Genomic DNA, 19,237 nt, shown 5'->3' on the forward strand with positions numbered 1-19,237 from the left:
AAAAAAAAAGTTTTTAGAGTACGTAAGTCAATTCTTGCCCCACCGTAATCATTTAATGTTTTTATTATGTATCATGGTTGTGTATATATATTTGTGTGTAGTTTTAACAAATGTACTTTTATGGTTGTCATCCTTATTTTAACAACCGAATAAAGATAACTTGATTGGGTCTATATCCCCATGCACCATTAGTGAAAGCAAAGCCCCTCTTCACAGGCCACCTTATCATCAAGTCTGAATACGCCCTTTACTTCTTATGATGTTTGGTGCCATTCTTTTACAGGCACTCTGTCTCACTCCCATTGACTGTGCCACCATTATCTTTCCTGCGAGACGGATCATATGCAGAGGATGAAAGGTAGATGCTCTGGGTGTGCGCTGGGTCAGAAGGCCACACACAAAGATCCTCATTGCACAATGTGAGAGACTGGCATAATCTTGCAACTCCCTACAACCATCATTTTGACTTTAAATGCATTAGAATAGAAAGCCAGAGCAGGTTGGTTGGCTTGAAAGTATTACCAGGTGGGTCCGTTTTTTTTCAACACAATGCTACAACCAGTGCAAAAATCCATATGTTACGCAGATAGTTCAGGAGTCCTTCCTTGAGGAATCAGGCAAGGGAGTAGAAATGGAGGTCCTTGGACTCACTACGACGGCACAACAAGGTCAGTGTCAAGCATTGGTTTTCCCAAATATTTAGAATATTTGTGCAACCATTTCCAATCAATACATTTGCAAACAATTTGAAAATTTAAGTGACCTTACCCATAGGGAATCTTATTACTTCATAATATCCGGGAGCGTCTGTTCGCTTCACCGGTTCCATGAAAGGCCAGGCGCTTTGGTGGCTCTTGGGTAGAGACAGAAAAAAGGTAAAATATCAAAAATACAATCCCCCAACTTGGATGAGCATGTTCAAATCTCCAGCAATGTAACCCAACATAAGTTACCCACTTTGACATGCTGCAGGATGGTCTTGAGAGTGAGGTATAGCTGCTCCGGATCTTTGGGCTCTTTACTTGAAAGAAAAAACAGAGGAATACATGTTACGTTCTTATAAAAACCTCTAAACAATCGCATCAGAGGTAGGTTTACCAAGACTTTGTAACTGTTGGTGTGGCGCTGGTGACAGCCTGTGCTGTAGTACATGCCACCTCCAGTGTGCTACTGCCAGTGGTCCAGCTGCTCTTGCAGACCCTTTGTATGGATAATTCTGGAATGCGCAGGCTGTTTACGACTGAGAGATCAATGTGCTCCATGAAGGCGGCGGATAATGGCCTCTTAGTACTGGGTGATGGATGGAGCATCTCTCTTACACTTGTTAAGTGTTGGCCTGTTACTTGGGGACTCTCTTGTTCTTTATGTGAATTGCAATAAAATCTCATAGTGCTTTGGAGGGGTCTGCTAAGCTAATGTTGAGCAGGAAAGTTACTTCCCTTTGTAACCCCTTTTCTGGTAAAGGCTGTTTAGCTGCAGATTTTCCAGTCTGACGCCTGGGGATAATTCTAAGGTAAGGAGTCTGCGGCTAGAAGTCGCTATCAGATCATACAGTTCTACAGTTTCAAGCACATAGAGGAAGCGGTATAGGACACACACTTCACCATTTGTATTGAGGATGGAGGCATTACAAGATAGCAAAGATGTATTTCCTTTCCAAAATACATGCCTATCAACCAGATATTTTAAACTTTAGCTTTAAGAGTCAGATTATCATAACCAGTAGTAGCATTAATCCTCTTTTAACCACACTCTGTTCTACTGACATGGAAAACATTAGTAGGATGTCACAATAAACAGAAAATGAAAGTAAATCTACCATTTGCAGCAGTGTAAATATTTGAGAGCCTAAAATGATGACCCTAATTCGACATTGCATGACCAACAGCTCATCAAGTGCAGGTGCTTAGACCATGGTAAGATCTGAAAATGTGGTGAAGTACATGTATGACTTCCGAGATCTCTGCATTTCGTATATCTTGACCTCTAATATGCTTACACCGCATATACACAACCATAAAAAAGGCGATATGACCATGTTGGGCTTTGAGGACTCACTGCTGTGATGGTGATCTTTATATTTACTATGTAAATAGGTATTGACTAAGAAACCTATATAAGAACTGAGAATGAATATTGTGTGGGTAAACCAAATTTGAATCAAATAATGTTAACGAACTTCATTATTTAATTAAAAAAAAGTAGTGCTTACAAAAAGTAGTGCTTACAAAAAGACCGAGGCAGAACTCACCCTCTGTCTCTAATGCTGGGTTTCCATCCAGTCTCTCCTGTAAAGGAAAGCAAGGCTCAACTTTACAAAAGTAATGAGCTGGAATACAGTGCACAAGAAGGCATCAGCTTGTGTTTGTCATGCACAGGATATTCTTCTACAAGCAAACTGTTTATAGTGGAATCTAGCACAGAAAAAACACTACTATCCAATACCAAGAATTCATGTGTCAACATAAACAGATTAAAGCTCATGTCGGAGCACATCACTAGAGAAATGCGAGATATCTGTAAAGGTTTTCAGTATAGGAGCATTTGTTTTTGGCATAATTGGTAGCAATTCTCATATATAGAAGTAATACGTTACTTACCCTGTAAGCATCTGTTCTTGGCATGCAGTGCTGTAGATTCACATGCTTTGCATAAGTAAGCCTTCTAGTGCTGGGCTCGGAAGATTACAAGTTGTTTTTGTTCCAAGAGGTTTTCTTCGAGTCATGAGACTGGGTGACTCCTCCTCTTGGTAATACTGAGCATGATCATAAACACCATCTTCAGACTGTTTTGCCGTGGGTAGGTGAGAATATAAGTATTCCGCTTTTTGCAGTCTTACAGCATTGGAGCGGGTGCTCCGCTGTAATCTCTCTTGCTGCCTGCTGCCCGAGATTCTTCCACAAACTCTGCCTTGTTGCCGCTGGCCCTGCTCCGTAGTCCCCCCGCCGCCGCTATTACAATCAAGCGGCCGCCGAGTGGGGGACTACCTTTCCCAGCGGGCATAGCGGCGGTGACGTCAGTCACGCGCCAGGAGGCGCTTTAAATCATTGTCATCGCCGGTGGAGCGGGTGTTCCGCTTTTTGCAGTCTTACAGCGTTGGAGCGGGTGCTCCGCTGTAATCTCTCTTGCTGCCTGATGCCCGAGATTCTTCCACAAACTCTGCCTTGTTGCCGCTGGCCCTGCTCCGTAGTCCCCCCGCCGCCGCTATTACAATCAAGCGGCTGCCGAGTGGGGGACTACCTTTCCCAGCGGGCATAGCGGCGGTGACGTCAGCCACGCGCCAGGAGGCGCTTTAAATCATTGTCATCACCCGCGTCGCGGGAGCGCCCGGGCAAAGCCCGGGCCAAGGGCGGGCCCGTTGTTGCCCGTTAGTGACCGGTAAGGACCGGACCGGGCCATCCCCCTTGCATTTGTCGCCAAAGTTAATTTTTGACTATCGCTAGATCTATCGACCCGTTCAAAATGACCAGCGGAACCAGGAAAAACACTAAACCCGTTCAAAGCGTTACTCAGCTCACAGGGCCGATAGACCAATTTATCTTGCGAACAAACGAGGTGGAGCGCAGAGTGTCCTTAGACCTTGTAAACGCTAAACGTTCTTCCATGGGCCTCTTAGCCACCGCGGCATCTCCTATTCAGCAAGGCCCCATTACATCTATATTGACTTTACCAACATCTACTGTTGCTGATATCCACACAGTCCCCTGTTCGGTGGATCTTTCAGCAACTCAATCTTTTTCTGACTCACTCTCGCTGGAGGATCTAGAGACCACCCCTAACCTAGAGCTTTGTCAAACATTGGAAACATCTCTAGATAAGCACCTTCGTGGGGTCAGGGAGGGTGCCGTTCCAAAACGGGGAAACGGTAACCAACACTGTAATTCAGTCAGACTTGAGGCTCCACAGGAGTCAGGGGGGGCCCACTTCTCTCAATCTGCCCAATTTAACGTGAGTACATCAAATGCTATTAATCCCCCAAAGACTAACATTATTACGGAGAACCTAATTGTCAATTCTCCTCGAATCTCCCACCCTGAGAGTCACTGTACAGTCTGTAATACCACCCCATTTCTATTATCCTCCATCAGGGAACTCCTCATTGAGCACCTAAAACCCCTGGAATCAAGTCTGAGGCATTTAAAAAAACCAGATAGCATCACTATCTATTAAACCACCCATCCAGCCTAGTGTAGATCATACAAAACAGGGGAAGGGAAAACCCAAATTTGTACCAAAAGCCCCACAAGTGGCCCAACCGGGTCCTGGCAGTAAAACAACAGTAGCGCCGAATCCACCCCTCATACAACCTAACCACCCAGTTCCATCAGCACTTCATCCGACTAATCCTGACACGAGTGCGCCCGACTGGATTGATTACCGGTCCGTCACAGGCCCCACAAGGTCTTATGAAAGGCACCAATCAACCCATTAACACAAAACAGGCACCTTTACCTCTACTTTTTAAAACCCTGGAAACCAAATTCCCGGAGACAGCAAAAAGGGGAGTGCGCCAAAGGCGCCCAGTACACCTTCCACCTGAGGCATCCCCATACACAGTTATTCTTTCTGGCGTCCCTGAACTTTCTGAAGGTATTAACGAATCCTCCTGGTCCCTCAAAAATAAAATTTTGCAGTGGCTAAGCTTAAACAGACCATTACAGCCCTGTCATTCCAGTAGAATAACCACAGTACGCAGAGTAACTTGGATAGGGGAGGAGCGAAAATCAATACATGGTGACTGCATTATAGTAAACTGTGATGATCCAACCACAGTTGACTATATTTGCTCTTGGCCATCATTGGAAAAAAAGGGTGGAATCGACGCTCACCATCTTTCCTTTTTCTACCCCCCCGATGAACACCCATCAATATTTTCCCACTGCCAATTGGCAACAACCCTTCGAAGGGCACTGGAACCAGGTGGCCTATAGTCATAGAAATAGAAATAGAGATTGGCAGTCACAGGATTGGCAGTCGCAGTTCTGGCCTCCCGGAATGTCCCATTTCCCCATGGAGGGCTGGCAGGGCTTCCCAACCAGAAATCGCTACGACTGTCTGGAAATGGTGGATTGACCGCCAGCAATTATATCAAGTATGATCCAGGTTCCTATAACCCCTGATGTCCCTATTAGTCCCGGATCAAACTCAAGCCTGTCTGAACACCAATTCCTCATACAACTAACACCGCCCATCTCAACAACTGATGAAATCGGTCTTTTGCTAGAAACATCACATGTTCCCACAAAAATAACGACAGGCAATATCCCGGAGGCTCTTATCGGAGCTAACACAACAAATCTCCATCAGATTGAAAATACCGACAAAAAGATATCAGGATGTGTGATCCCAACAGAATGTCCGCTTACGCGTTCTGCAGATCTTCCATCACCTGAAACTTTACTATCGCAGCCACACGACCATCCTCACAGCGTAGATCTGACCATTTCAATCTTGTATTGGAATGTTGCAGGTTTGCGTGCTAAAACATCATTACAACCATGGCTGGATACAGTTATTGAACATCAGGTAGTCTGTCTCCAGGAAACTTGGTCAATCATTCCACACCACCTAGTTGGATACAAAACATTCCATATGCCAGCCATTCAAGGAGCCATAGGTAGACCAAAGGGTGGTTTGGCTGTTTACGTTGCCAATACTTTGTCTCCCCTAACTATACGTAAGCTTAAAGAAGATCCAAGCTACCAAATACTGCAAATAAATTTTAACAAAAATAGTACTTTTATTCTGGTTAACTACTACAATAATTCCGAAATAACGGATTGCATAAAACTGCTTAGTGAAATTACCACTTTTTTAGAATTTTTGCAAAATGATCTACACCCAACCGCAGTATATGTGATTTGGGGTGGTGATTTTAATCTTGCACCATGCACAAATCACAAAAATGGTAACTGTGGCCTGCTGGACGAACACGGCAGTCCGTTGTCACATTTTGTTCACTCTACCTGCGGGAATAAACTAAACGAGTCCCTATTTTCATTAGAACTCGAGTTTGCAAATGACCTAGTAGAACCCCCAATAGACTTTTCTCCAACGTTTCATGGCAGGGGGTCTTCAACTATTATCGATTATATTTTGACCTCACAGAGTCTGTAGGGCCAAGTGGCCAATTTCCACACAGGGACAGATGTGAGTAGTGATCACTTTCCCATTAGCGTAACAGTTTCCCCAAAAAATGTCACCCTCCCTTCTACCATTACCAGCCATCTAACACAAAGCTCTCTAACCATGAACAAGGTAAACGGATACACAGTTAAATGGGCTAAGGTTGACCCACTTGAGATCACGGAACGGGTCCTTGAAAAAGCCAGACCATGGGTTCTTGACTGTCTATCTGCTGACGCCTCGCCTCAAATAATCATGGCCAGTTTCCAGAAAGTTCTAAAGGTTATTAGAGAGGAGTTTACTGGTAAACCTAGGAACAATAAAACTAATCCCGATAGATGGTTTAACGTAAAATGTCGTAAGGCTCTTTCGGACCTAAAGGCTGCCCTTCGCAGACCCCAGAGGGACATTTTGGAAATTTCCAACCTAAGGAAACTCTATAACGCAGCCAGAGTGGAACGTAGGAAAGAAATTAAGAACAACCTCTGGGCGCAGCTACATCTTAGTTGCCAAGCTAAGGACAGCGCACTCTTTTGGCAAGTAATTATATCTCCCTTTTTGGCTGATACCTCGAAGGGTCAGCATCTAGATGTTGCTGTGACAGCAGACGAATGGGTCTCTCATTTTTCTAAAATTTTTGGAACCCTCCAACCAGTCCTTGGAGAGGAACAGAGCAGTGGCAACATGTCGGGGAGGAGCAGCTACCCGATTAATATAACCTTTTCCCATGCGGAGGTTGCTAAAGCTCTCAAGGCGTCTAAACTTGGTAAGGCTCCCGGGCCTGATGGCGTTCCTCTGGACTTTTTCCTACACAACTTTGAACTCTGGTCACCACTTCTTACTCAGGTCCTCTTCGCTGCCACATCAATTGGGCTGATAGAGTCATGGTCAATGCCTATTCTGCTCCCCATCTTTAAAAAGGGCAATCAAAATGATCCTGCCTGCTACAGGCCTATCTCCCTTCTGGACTCCATGGGCAAAGTTGCTGGCCGGGTGGTACTGGATCGATTACAATCTTGGGCCCAGTCAAATAACATCATGACCGACCTGCAATATGGCTTCCAGAAGGGCCTTGGAACTGTGGAGCAGGCTTTGAACCTTGCCCTTTTGATTGGGAAGTACGCTGCAGCTAAAGAAGGTAACATCTTTCTTGTGTATGTTGATCTCAGTGCAGCTTTTGACTGCGTCCTGCACTCCAAACTCTGGGCTATTCTTAGTGATCTCAAGGTGGACCCAGCACTCATAGTCTTCCTTCGTGAACTCTACTCGGAAAGACATCCACATAATAATGTCTTGCCAAAGTGTGTGGAGTGGGCCATGTTGCTGATTTGTAAAGCAATAGGAATATTCCCTAAAAAGTTATAGAAGCTCCTATTTTCCTAGTGGAGCTAGCTATTACAGAAACAGGTAAAAGCCTTTTAGCTTTTGAATAACACGCTCTGATGCAATTACCTATCCACCTTGAAATGCCTGATTTTGAAATTGCCTTTCCCATACGAGGAGGTGCAAAGGCAGTAAACAATTGCTTTGTTTTCCTGAAATAATTAGTTCTGTCAATATAATACATTAGGGCCCTTTTGACTTCTAAAGTGTGTAACACCCTTTCAGCAACAGAATCTGGTTGTGGGAAAAAAAACAGGCAAGTCAATGGATTGATTAATATGAAAATTGGTAACTACCTTTGGTAGGAACTTATAATTTGTTCTAAGTACTATCTTATCCCTATGTAGTTGGAAGAAAGGTTCCTCAAGGATTAATGCTTGAATTTCAATGACTCTTCTAAGTGAAGCAATAGCGATTACAAAAGGCAAGTTTCATTGATAATTATTGCAACTGACAAGAGTGAAGTGGTTCAAAAGGAGGTCCCAGGAGTCTTGTTAACACAATGTTCAAGTTCCATGCTGGTGCAGGTGGAAGCCATGGAGGAATGATCCTTTTAAGTCCCTTCATAAAGGCTTAAATAACAGGGATTTTAAATAATGACAAGTGCTGTCTATTTAGCAAATAGGCGGCAATAGCCACAAGGTGCAAGTGTATACTGGCGTATGCCAACCCTGTGGTTTGCAAATGCAATTAGTAAGTTAATATTTTCTGTACTTTTGTATGAAGAGGGTGAATGTTTTGTTTCTGACAGAATATAACAAATCTTTTCCATTTTGCCACATAAAATTGCCGTGTGGTTGGTTTGCGAGCCTCTTTAAGAATGTCCAAACATTCTTGAGGTAAATTTAAGTACCCAAATTCAAAGACCACAGTAGACAAGTTGCAAGATTAATTTCCTTGGGCCTTGGATGTCTTAGGCTTCTTGTGTGGAATTAGGGATTGCTCCAACAGTGTTGAGAACTATGGTTGGCGAGCCAAGTTGGAGCTATACGTATCATTGTAAGAGATGTTTGTCTGAGTTTCCTGACCACTAATGGAAGGAGTGGGAGAGGAGGAAAAGCGTATGCAAATATAATCCTGACCAGTTCATCCACAGAGCATTGCCTTTAGATTGGTGGTGTGGGTACCTGCTTGCGAAATTTGGGCATTTTGCGTTTTCTTTTGTTGTAAGCAGCTCTATTTGTGGGAAACCCCAATCGTGGACTTGTTGCTGCATCCTGCTAAGAAAGTCTGCAATTTGATTGCTTGTCCCCAGGATATTTTCTGGTAGTAGGTGAATGTTTTGATGTATTGCTACTGTTAATATTTTCTGTGCTAGCAGACAATTGGAGAGAGTGCGTCTCCCCCTGTTTCTTATATAATACATAGTTGGCATACTGTCAGTTTGAATTAGGACAACGTTGTGTTGTAGGTGAGTTAGGAAGGCTTTCACTGCTAGGAGAACAGCTTGCAGCTCTAGGTGATTGATATCGAGAATCTTGTGTTTGGAATCCAATACTCCCTTAAGTGTGAGGGTTTGGCGATGTGCACCCCAACCTATTAGGGAAGCATCTGTTGTAAGAATTATTTGTGGAACTGGATCTTGAATCGGCCGCCCCTTGACTAGATTTTGCGGATTCCACCACTGAAGAGTGATGTGTGCGGCTGTCTACCAACACTAGATTGTAAAGCTGACCCAGTGACTATGTCCATTGATGAGAGAGACATTCTTGTAGAGGTCTCCTGTGTAGCTTGGCATGTGAAACTATAGAAATACAAGATGTCATCATGCCGAGAAGTCGCAGAAATGTTATGGCTGGGATTTGACCCCCTGTTTGAAACTGTTGAATCAATGTTACTATGCTGTGTAGTCTTCCTGCATTTGGGTATGCCGAGGTACGACTGTATAGTAGCTGGTTGTAGATGTGACTTCTATAGGTTGATGGTAAACCCTCGTTGATGTAGTAAGTTTAGAGTTTGTTGAGTGTTTTGTTTGCAAATGCTGAGGCCGTTTGTTTTTATTAGCCAGTCTAAGTATGGAAAGGCATATATGTTTTTTCTGCGCAGATATGCTGCCACTACTGCCAGACATTTTATGAATTCCCTTGGTGCGGTGGTAATCCTGAAGGGAAGAACTTTGAATTGATGATGATTTCCTTGGAATTGAAACCTGGGGTATTTTCTGTGTGCTGGATGAATAGGTATATGGAAGTAGGCGTCCTTTAAATCTAAGGCAGCCATGAAGTCTCCTTTTTAGGTCTCGACTAGTAACGCGCTGAAAGCGCGTTCTCGCCAGAGTACTATAGTCGGCGTTTCAGCAGAAAGAACACAACGAAGGGAGACAAGAGCTGGTCGCGCGCCCAGCATTCCCTATGGCGGCATCGGATTCCGATGCGCGCCTTCGGATCGGGTCGCTCGCGTGAGCTTCTACCGTAGACCGCTCACGTGACGTTGCGCGTCAGAATCCGACGCCGCCATGTCTTAATGGTGCGCAGGGACCAGTTTAGTTTTTCCCCGTTACTCGTGCGTGTGGCTGGCGGAGAGGAGCCGAGCGTCGGCGCCCGCGGCGGAGGCATTGCTAAGCGCAGCGTTTTACACAAGGACCGGGGTGTCTGAATACCTTCAAGCCGCCTCTTTCCCACTCTATCTGTGGCTTTCTGTGGCCCTGAGGGTGTCTGTCAGTGAGCGTCTGCTAGGGCTTGTCTCTAGCTGCATATCAGAGCCTCTCTGTCGGTTTCTATCAGAGCCTTTTAGTGCCTGTCCATGTCTGTCGCTTTTTGCAGTCCTCCTGTGCCTACTTCTGTTTGTAAGTGATTCTGGCGGGATTCAGAGCGCTGCCCACCCGCTTTGAAAGTAAATATGTCAGCTCCTCACTACGGTCGTCAGTCAGCATGAGTTTGGCTGGGCCTGTTGCCAATCTTTGTTTGCCCCTCCTCTTCCCTCAGCGCCTGTCTGACTCCATCTCCTCTTCCTCGGTCTTACCTTTTACCACCTAGTGTTTCTGTTTATCTGTGATTCAACATGCCCCCCCACAGCCATTCCATCAACTAGAGCCCTCAGACGCCTGCCCCTTTTCCTCGCTGGCTCAGCCTGTGTGCGCCCCTCCCTTCCTCCCTCCCCTGGCTCTCCTCAGCTCTGTCTTTACCCACCTCTGTCACACGCTGTTTCCTGCCATCGGACAATTCCTGATTTAAACCGTCCTGCCCATACTGCCTCTCTGGGTGTTCTGTCTGTCAGTGTCTCTCTGTTAAACCCTGCCCTTCTCTAGCGACCCTCCAATGGTATTTCGCCTGTCCATAGTCGCTCTCTTCCCCCATCCGGGTCTGTCTGTCCACGTCCCAACTGAGTCAGTCTATCCACGTCCCTCCCTCCGCAGCAATTTCCACCCTCCTGTTGAAATCGTATGTCAGACCCTTCCCCTCTATAAATATCTGGGGAGCAATCCTAGCACCCTTTCCCAAGATTCTTGTCAGCCCATGCTTGCCCCTCCCCCCTCCACTATCTCGGTCGGACACTGGACCACTCCATCTGAGGTGATCTGTCTACCACACTAGACTATGCTCCTGCCCATTGACTCCCTCCGCCAGGTTTGCCCCGGGCTGCCCACCGCCAACATCCGCCCCCACCCTCTTTGTCTCCTGCCCTCCAGCGGTCACTGTCATTTCAGATGTTTTCGGTTGAGGAGCGGCATATTTGATATGAAATTCAGCTCAGACTAATGGCTATCAGTGTGAGTGTGCATGTGTTGGGGGAGGAGGGGCGTTTCAAAGGAGATGGAGGAGTGGAGGTGCATACCTCAAAACAAAGGGCTAGCATTTTGACAGCAGAGAGGGGCGAACTGACCACGGCTGCTGCCCATTCCTGGCCCCTCCCGCTTTATTACCCCAACCTCTGTCTATCACCAGGGGAGCTCAGCCTTACCTTGTTCAGCAGCAAGGTTGCACTTGAGCCAGAAAAAGACATAGAAGGCGCCGGGAAGCCCCGAGTCGAGGAGTCACAGGCTCTTCCACAGCACAGCTCCCACTCCCTTCACAATCCACGCTTCCCTCCTCACTCACAGCTTACCCCACACTTCTGACAGCTCTTCTCCCTCCCCACATTTCACCACCTATCCACTCTACCCTCTCTCACCCACCCTTCCTCAAGGCGTACCACTGCTGCCTACAGGCAGACCACCCCCCCTCACAGACCACCAAACTCAACACCCCACTATTCTCACAGTTCTATCCCCTACCTTTCTCACAAACCACCCTCCTCACATACCACCCCCATTCCCACAGGCATCTCTAAACTCCACTTTCCTCACATTCTACCCCCGCCCTCCTCACTCACGGCTTACCCTCCTCTCCAGTCAACTCCCATCTTCACCCCCACCACCCATAGGTCAACTCAGCACCCCACATCTCACCCTTTCCATTCAACCCCCGCCACCCTTCTCTCTGCCTGCGCGTGCTTCTTCCAGTAACGGACTCCTTGGACTCGAAGTGCTCTCTAATCACATCGACTTCTGGTTAAGTTAGTGGGATCAAGCAGGATGGATAATATGTGTGCGTGTGTGGGTGGCTCTGTGTGTGTGTGGCTGGCTCTGTGTGAATGACTGTGGGTGGCTCTGTATGTGTGTGTGTGTGGCTGTGTGTGGGTGCAAATGTAACAGGTCTCGCATTTGCGAGCAATTAAGCTATTGGCATTATAAATGACAATGTCATTTATTTATGTTTTAAAACAAATAAAAATAATGTCATGAGCAATGCCAATAGGTCTAACTTTAACAATGCTGAGACCATTGCATTGTAAATACTTGTTGTAACAAAGGAATGATCTCCTGACCATATGGAAGTGTTCTGAAATGATGTAATGATTTAGTGGACTGAGATCGAGAATGGGTCGATGCCACCTATCATTTTTGGGAATAAGTATGGTAAATAAGCATAACGTTACTTACCCAGTAAGCATCTGTTCTTGGCAAGTAGAGCTGTAGATTCACATGCTTTGCATACTCCTGCCATCTATTGTTGGGTCTGGATGTTTGCAAGTTGTTTTTCTTCGAAGAAATCTTTCTTAGTCACGAGGTAAGGCGACTCCTTCTTTCGGTGATAGTGCGCATGGTAATCGACTCCATTGTGAAAGATTGTTTTCCAGCAAGAGGGGGAGAATGGAGTAAGTAAGTATAGTATAGAGATGCCCAAGCGTATAAATGTATAATGAGGAAATGCAACAACTACAGGTACCCGGGGAGGCCGGTGGGCGCATGTGAATCTACAGCTCTACATGACAAGAACAGATGCTTACTGGGTAAGTTAGATTATCTGTTTGAGGCATGTGTGTTGTAGATACACATGCTTTGCATAGACTAGAATGCAGTATACTCCCAAAACGGTAGGTAACCTGAAGTGTTGCGGTTGTCTGAAATAGTGTTTTAAGTTCTGCTTGGCCTACATTAGCTTGCTGTCGTGCTAACACATTTACACAATAGTGTTTGGTAAATGTGTGCAGTGTAGACCATGTGGCTGCCTTACATATGTCAGCTAGAGGAATTTTGCCTAAAAAGCCACATAAGCCCCTATTTTGCGAGTGGAATGCGTTCTAGGGGGTATGAATAAAGTTCTTTTAGCTTTAGTGTAGCATGTTTGAATGCATTTAACAATCCAACTTGCAATACCAGATTTAGAGATGGGATTGCTCTTGTGAGGCGGGACAAATGCAATGAGTTTTGTTTCGCGAAAATCTTTTGTTCTAGCTATGTAGTACAATAAAGTTCTTTTAACGTCAAGCATGTGAAGAGCGCGTTCTGCTACAGATTCAGGTTGAGGAAAAAAGACTGGTAACTCAACTGATTGGTTTATATGAAAAGCAGAAATTACTTTGGGAGGGAATTAAGGGTTGGTGCGTAGAACTACCCTGTATTTGTGTAGTTGGAAGAAGGGTTCTTCTAAGGTTAATGCCTGTAGCTCACCAATTCTCCTCAGTGACATGATCACTGAGGAGAGTTTCCTCAGTGCAACTTTCCTTGAGACACCAATGGAAGTAAGTGAGTCCTCTTCTGTAGTATTTCGACAAACAGCTACAGTCCTGGACCTACAACTGCCCCCTTTTGAGGTTAAGACAAATGTCCTCACAGACGTCATGAAACCTAGACCCACTTCCTCTGAGCTCTTACTCCTATTCAACAAAGTCCTACCTGACACCTGGTCTAAGTCTTCCTATTGCCCTTCTGTGAACAGTCAAATGGTCATCTCCTAGAAGTGGCCAGTATCGGGAGGAAGGGATCATTTCGATATGTGGTGAAGAGAGCAGTGCCTATAATGTGTAAGGTAGTAACTTCCATGATGCAGCATGAAGCCAGACTGGTAGCCGACCAGCTCGCCGCTTCCCTGAGCCAGCACCCCCCGCCAGCTCAGCGAACCCCAGCCAGGCGGCCGACAACCTCACGAAGTGGATCAGCAACTGCGCGGACGAACTCGCCCCACTGAGGACCCTGCCCAGCAGACCCGGCAGCAAGAAGGCCCCATGGTTCACCAACGAACTCAAGAGCTCCAAGAAGAACTGCCGAGCCCTCGAGAAAGCCTGGAGAAGGGAACCAACACCGGACAACATGACCACCCTCAAGCGTGCCACCCGGAAGCACCACCAACTGATCCACGCCACCAAGAAAACTGCATTCAAGGACCGGCTGGACAACAACGCACACAACTGCAAGGAACTCTTCAACATCGTGAAAGAGCTCTCCAACCCCAACGCCGGCAACAACGACATCACCCCATCGCAAGACCTCTGCAACTCCCTCGCCTCCTACTTCCACAACAAGATCGCGGACATACACAACAGCTTCAGCACTCAACCGACGCACGCCACGACCGAACCACCGCCCCCCACCACCACCCTCCGCGCCTGGACTCCGATCAGCACCGAAGACACCGTCCGCATGATGAACTCTATCCACTCCGGATCTCCAACCGACCCCTGCCCTCACCACGTCTTCAACAAGGCCGACGCTGTCATCGCACCCCACCTGCGGGACATCATCAACACCTCCTTCGACACCGCCACCTTCCCGGAGAGCTGGAAGCATGCCGAACTCAGCGCCCTACTCAAGAAACCTACAGCGGACCCCACGAACTCAAGAATTACCGCCTCATCTCGCTCCTCCCGTTTCCAGCCAAAGTCATCGAGAAGACCGTCAACAAGCAGCTGGCCGCCTTCCTCGAGACGAACGGATCCCTCGACCCCTCACAGTCTGGCTTCCGAGCCAACCACAGCACCGAGACCGCCCTCCTCGCGGCCACCGATGACATCCGAGCCCTGATGGACAACGGAGAAACAGCGGCCCTCATCCTCCTAGACCTCTCCGCGGCCTTCGACACGGTCTGCCACCGCACCCTAGTGCAGCGCCTCAGCAACGTCGGAATCCAGGAGAAGGCACTGGAGTGGATCATCTCCTTCCTCGACGGAAGAACACAGAGAGTCCGACTACCACCGTACAAGTCAGAGGCCACCGAAGTCATCTGCGGCGTCCCTCAAGGATCCTCGCTGAGCCCCACTGTGGAAAAAGGTAGGGCTATGACCTTTTTCAAGATTTGCCCGGCGCTAACCGCCTTTGTACCATTCAAATTACCAAGCAATGAGGCAGGCGCCGGAGACCAGAAGGCAGGAAACAGAAGTTTTATTCCGACGGAGCAGAACACATCAGATCAGACAACAAGGTATCGTCTCGAGGTGCTCTAACAGCCTCTCGGAGGCCTGGCCTCTTATACACTGGTTTATGGCATGTGACCTTTCTTTATTACAATCAGAACATTGTGAAGTAAGGAAAAAGACATCCCCGTAATCCTCGTGTCAATCCCACCCCCATATACCTCCACAATAGAGGTCCTCAACCTGCTGATAAGAGGAGGGGGTCATCACGCAGCTGAGTATTCCGCCGAGTCTTAGGATGTGTGCGCCTGATCATATCCCAGGGGGTGGGGAGGTCTTGATCAATAGAGGGTCCTTTGAAGAAGATCGACTTCATACAATAAGGGGCAGTAAATGATATCTCCCGGCTTAGGCGATGGCCTCGGACCTGTGTGGACAGCTGGACACGGGGGAAGGGGTCATCAAAGGAGTGGTATTCATGCCGCGTGGACAATCGAGCGCGGAGGGAGGGTTTATCAACAGAGGGGCATTCATGGGAGGAGAGGAGATGCTGGTCAGGCGCAGACGTGACTCCCAAGGACAGGGTCATGCAGAAGGGTTATGCTCATGAGGGGGAGGGAGGGGGAGCCAGGGTGCGCGGAGGATGCTTGCTGGGTCAGAGGGGCGCGCAGCGATCGATCGTGGACAGGGAGACCATGATACCTAAAATGGCTGCCGTGCACGTCGTACGTGGGTGACAAGCTGGCGCAGATGATGTTTAGCTCGCAAACTAAAATTCCACAGTCCTCCCTTTTAACATGTCTCGCCAACTTGTCAGTTTGGATTTATCCCCATAAGGCCACGTATTTCTACTTCGTAGAGGGGACTCATGTGCTCAGTTCGGAAGTCCAAAGTCTTTGGGCACATACAGTTAGAAACGAAACTGCACAAGGAGGGTAGACATTGAATACCCAAGCAACACCCACATAATATCACAACAGGTATCAGTACGAAGGAAAACAACCTCCAACCCCAGTTCCTCAAAGTGTCCCAAAACCAGCTCCCAAGCGACCATCCTTCCTGCTCTTGGTGAACCTCTGAGGAAAGTCTGTGGAGGTGTTCAATGGCTTTGTAGACTGAAGGCGAGTTATCTGGCACGTAGGTGCAGCAGCTAGATCCGATGATGCGGCATGCTCCTCCTCGGTCGGCTAGGACCACGTCTAGGACAAGGCGGTTTTGAAGGGTCACAAGGCGGACCGCCTGAAGCTCCGCCGTGTTGTTGGCGAGGATGCCAGCCGTGATGTTGATCGTTGTTTCTACTGCCTGGGTCAGGTGTCGGATAGCGCGGCTGTTTGCCATTGGGCCCCACAGAGGAACAAGTCCCTTTGCTGCATCTAGGAACTGGGCTCCAGTGGAGTCGGCTTGTCCGATGTCATCTGCACGCCTCTGCCGGTGATGGTTGGCAGGGGCTACATATGTGGGTGGAAGAACGAAGGCAATGTAACAGATACCCTTCCAACCCTTCGGGAGCCAGGTGTAAGCTTTGGTGCCACACACAAAGTACATATTTGGAGAAGCAACAAAGGAAGGGGAATCAACTGAGTTCAATGTTCTGGTGATTCGGCAGGAACTGTGACCCACCAGCTGTGTTCCCTGGCCTTCGAGACACACAAGACCTGTGACATTGATGACTGAAAGAGCCACAGTCAGAGTGGCGGTAGTTTGTTTCTGCAGATGAGAGAAAGTGGATCTAGCTGGATTGTGGAGTACCTGTACTTCGACTCGTTCTTTGGCTGGAATGTCTTTAAGGAAGGTGGCGCCTGTGAGCGCAGGACACAGGGGAGCAGAGGTCTTTCCGGTTTTATTCAGCCAGGACTCAGAGTAGAAGTGCGACACTGTCTGGCTGGAAGTGGCGTTGTCCTTGTGGCTCTCTTGCATAAGGATCAACCAGGCGAGGCAGGAGCCGTGAACTGAGAAAGGAGAAGGGATGAAGGGGATGGAGTGTCCAGTGGCATGCGGGAGCAACCCGCAGATCCAGCAGTTCGTAGCATTTGCAGCAAGGTTGTGTTGGTGCAACAGTTGCACGAAGGAATTGTTCCAGAATTCCCTGCGCCATTCTCGGAGCTGAGGCGACAGGGAGATTAGGTGATGCTCTTTCAGGGGTGTTGGTTGTGCAGTAGGTAGCAATGCCTCATGAGCCGGTGTGCTTTCCTCCAGAATCCAGAAGGAGGTCATGAGGAGGAGGCAGAAGAGGAAGACAATAAAGAGGGCGATTGTCTTTGATTTGTGCAAATTGTCAGTCTTTGGGTTTATATAGTGGGTATTTCCTGTTGCTTCCATCATCTTCTTATCTGGCGCTTCCATCATCTTCTTATCTGGCGCTTCCATCACCTTCAAGGGGCTCGGTAGCGGGCAGAACCACTGACTTCGTTTAGCTTCTCTCCCGGCAACCCTTGGTTGTGCTTAGGTCACCGTTCTGAGATTCAACTTAGTCCGTGGCCTACTTAGCCGAAGCTCCCTCCTTTCGACGCAGGAAATACCCTTCTCTGATTGGCACAGTGGGATCAGAGAATTTTGCAAGTTCGAGTGCCTCAGTATCGGGGTAACAGTTCAATGTCGGTCGGTCTTTGTTCAGGAGCTCTTCTTGGGTGCTGACGCTTTCTGTCGTGGCCAGGTTTGCAGAGACCTTCCGGCAGTGATGCGCGTGCAGCCAGTGCCTCTTCCCCTCCACTCGAAGCGCCGTCCGTGTGGTAATCAGCACTTGCCAGGGGCCCGTCCACTGGGGTTCCAGACTCTTGGTCCGTTGGAAATTTCGTATTAGAACAAAATCTCGCGGTTGGATGTCGTGGCCGGGGCCCCTGGAAGCATCGGGGATGGCCTGCTGCACCTGTTGATGAATGACAGACAACGTTTTAGTTAACTTGCACAAATAATCAGATAGTAGGACGTCCGGGACGTCATGAATGGAGGTTGGCTTGGGAGCAGTCCAGAGGTTCATCGGTCGCCCGAATACAACCTCGTAGGGGGTCAAATGGTGTTTGGTGGGGGTAGAGCGCATCGATAGCAGGGCCAAAGGGAGAGCGTCTGGCCATTTAAGTCCGGTGGTTGCCACTATTTTTGACAATTTCAACTTCAGTGTGGCATTATGGCGTTCCACCAGGCCGGCGGATTGGGGGTGGAAGACTGCGTGAAATCTCTGTTTCACCCCCAATCCTTTTAGGATTAGTTGGATAACCTCAGCTATGAAGTGGGGGCCATTGTCGCTCCACAAAATTCGACAAAGGCCATAGCGAGGGAAGAATTCTTTCAGTAGTACTTTGGCAGTTGTCATGGCAGTGTTGTCACGGGTTGGATAGGCCTCTACCCATTTGCTGAAGGCACATACGATGACTAGTACATACTTCAAGCTTCGGCATCTCTCTAGTTGGATGTAGTCCATCTGAAGGACCTCAAAGGGGTGATTGGGGGTCCCAAACCCTCCCCGGGGTACCACAGTTCCTTTCCCGGGGTTGTGTTGCAGACAGATAAGGCACTGCTGGACTAGGCGTCTGGCTGAGTCGGGGATTTTGTCGTTGTGCCAGACTTTGGAAATGAGTTCGATCATGGGTGCAGATCCTATGTGTGCGGGGGAATGTGCCATCATCAGTATGGGGATCAGATATGAGTCAGGCAGCAACCATCTGTTGGCATCCTTCGTTCGCCAGCAGCCCTCATCATCCTTCAAACCCACCCCTGCCCATTTAATCAGTTCGTGAGGGGTGCTGGCCGACTGGATGTCTCTGATCATTTCCCTTGTGTCAGTCCATTTCTCTGCTTGTGACCTGGTCACATACATGCGTGTCACCGTCCTATTCTCAGCTGTGGTTCGTGCAGTGATGTCGGCCAGTGCATTCCCTTGTCCGACTAAGTCTGTCACCCTTTTGTGTGCCTGACATTTGATCACCGCTAATCGTTTGGGGAGGAGAACTGCTTCAATCAGGGCGGAGACTAGATCTCCGTGGAGGATAGGGGTGCCGTGGGACGTCAGGAATCCCCTCTCCCTCCACAGGAGTCCAAAATGGTGAACCACCCCAAAGGCATACTGGCTGTCTGTATATACGTTCGCGGTGGTCCCTGTGGCTATGATGCATGCTCGTGT

General features: G+C 48.0%; 1 protein-coding gene across 2 annotated transcripts in view; it reads right to left on the reverse strand.

The window, feature by feature from the left end:
* KAT2B (lysine acetyltransferase 2B) overlaps positions 1–19,237 on the reverse strand; it is a 303,093-nt gene that overhangs the window by 24,868 nt on the left and 258,988 nt on the right. The window contains exons 15-17 of one of the 2 annotated variants that reach the window (XM_086942167.1): positions 2,252–2,288; positions 958–1,016; positions 769–853 (exon numbers count right to left, since the gene is read on the reverse strand). In XM_086942167.1, the coding sequence (XP_086798293.1) occupies positions 789–853; positions 958–1,016; positions 2,252–2,288 (161 nt within the window). In that variant the 3' untranslated portion in view covers positions 769–788. Of the gene's footprint in view, positions 1–768; positions 854–957; positions 1,022–2,251; positions 2,289–19,237 lie in introns of both variants that reach the window. The other variant, XM_086942165.1, reaches the window with a different exon arrangement.

The sequence above is a fragment of the Lissotriton vulgaris genome, chromosome 10, assembly GCF_964263255.1.
Source record: "Lissotriton vulgaris chromosome 10, aLisVul1.2, whole genome shotgun sequence".
Classification (NCBI taxonomy): domain Eukaryota; kingdom Metazoa; phylum Chordata; class Amphibia; order Caudata; family Salamandridae; genus Lissotriton; species Lissotriton vulgaris.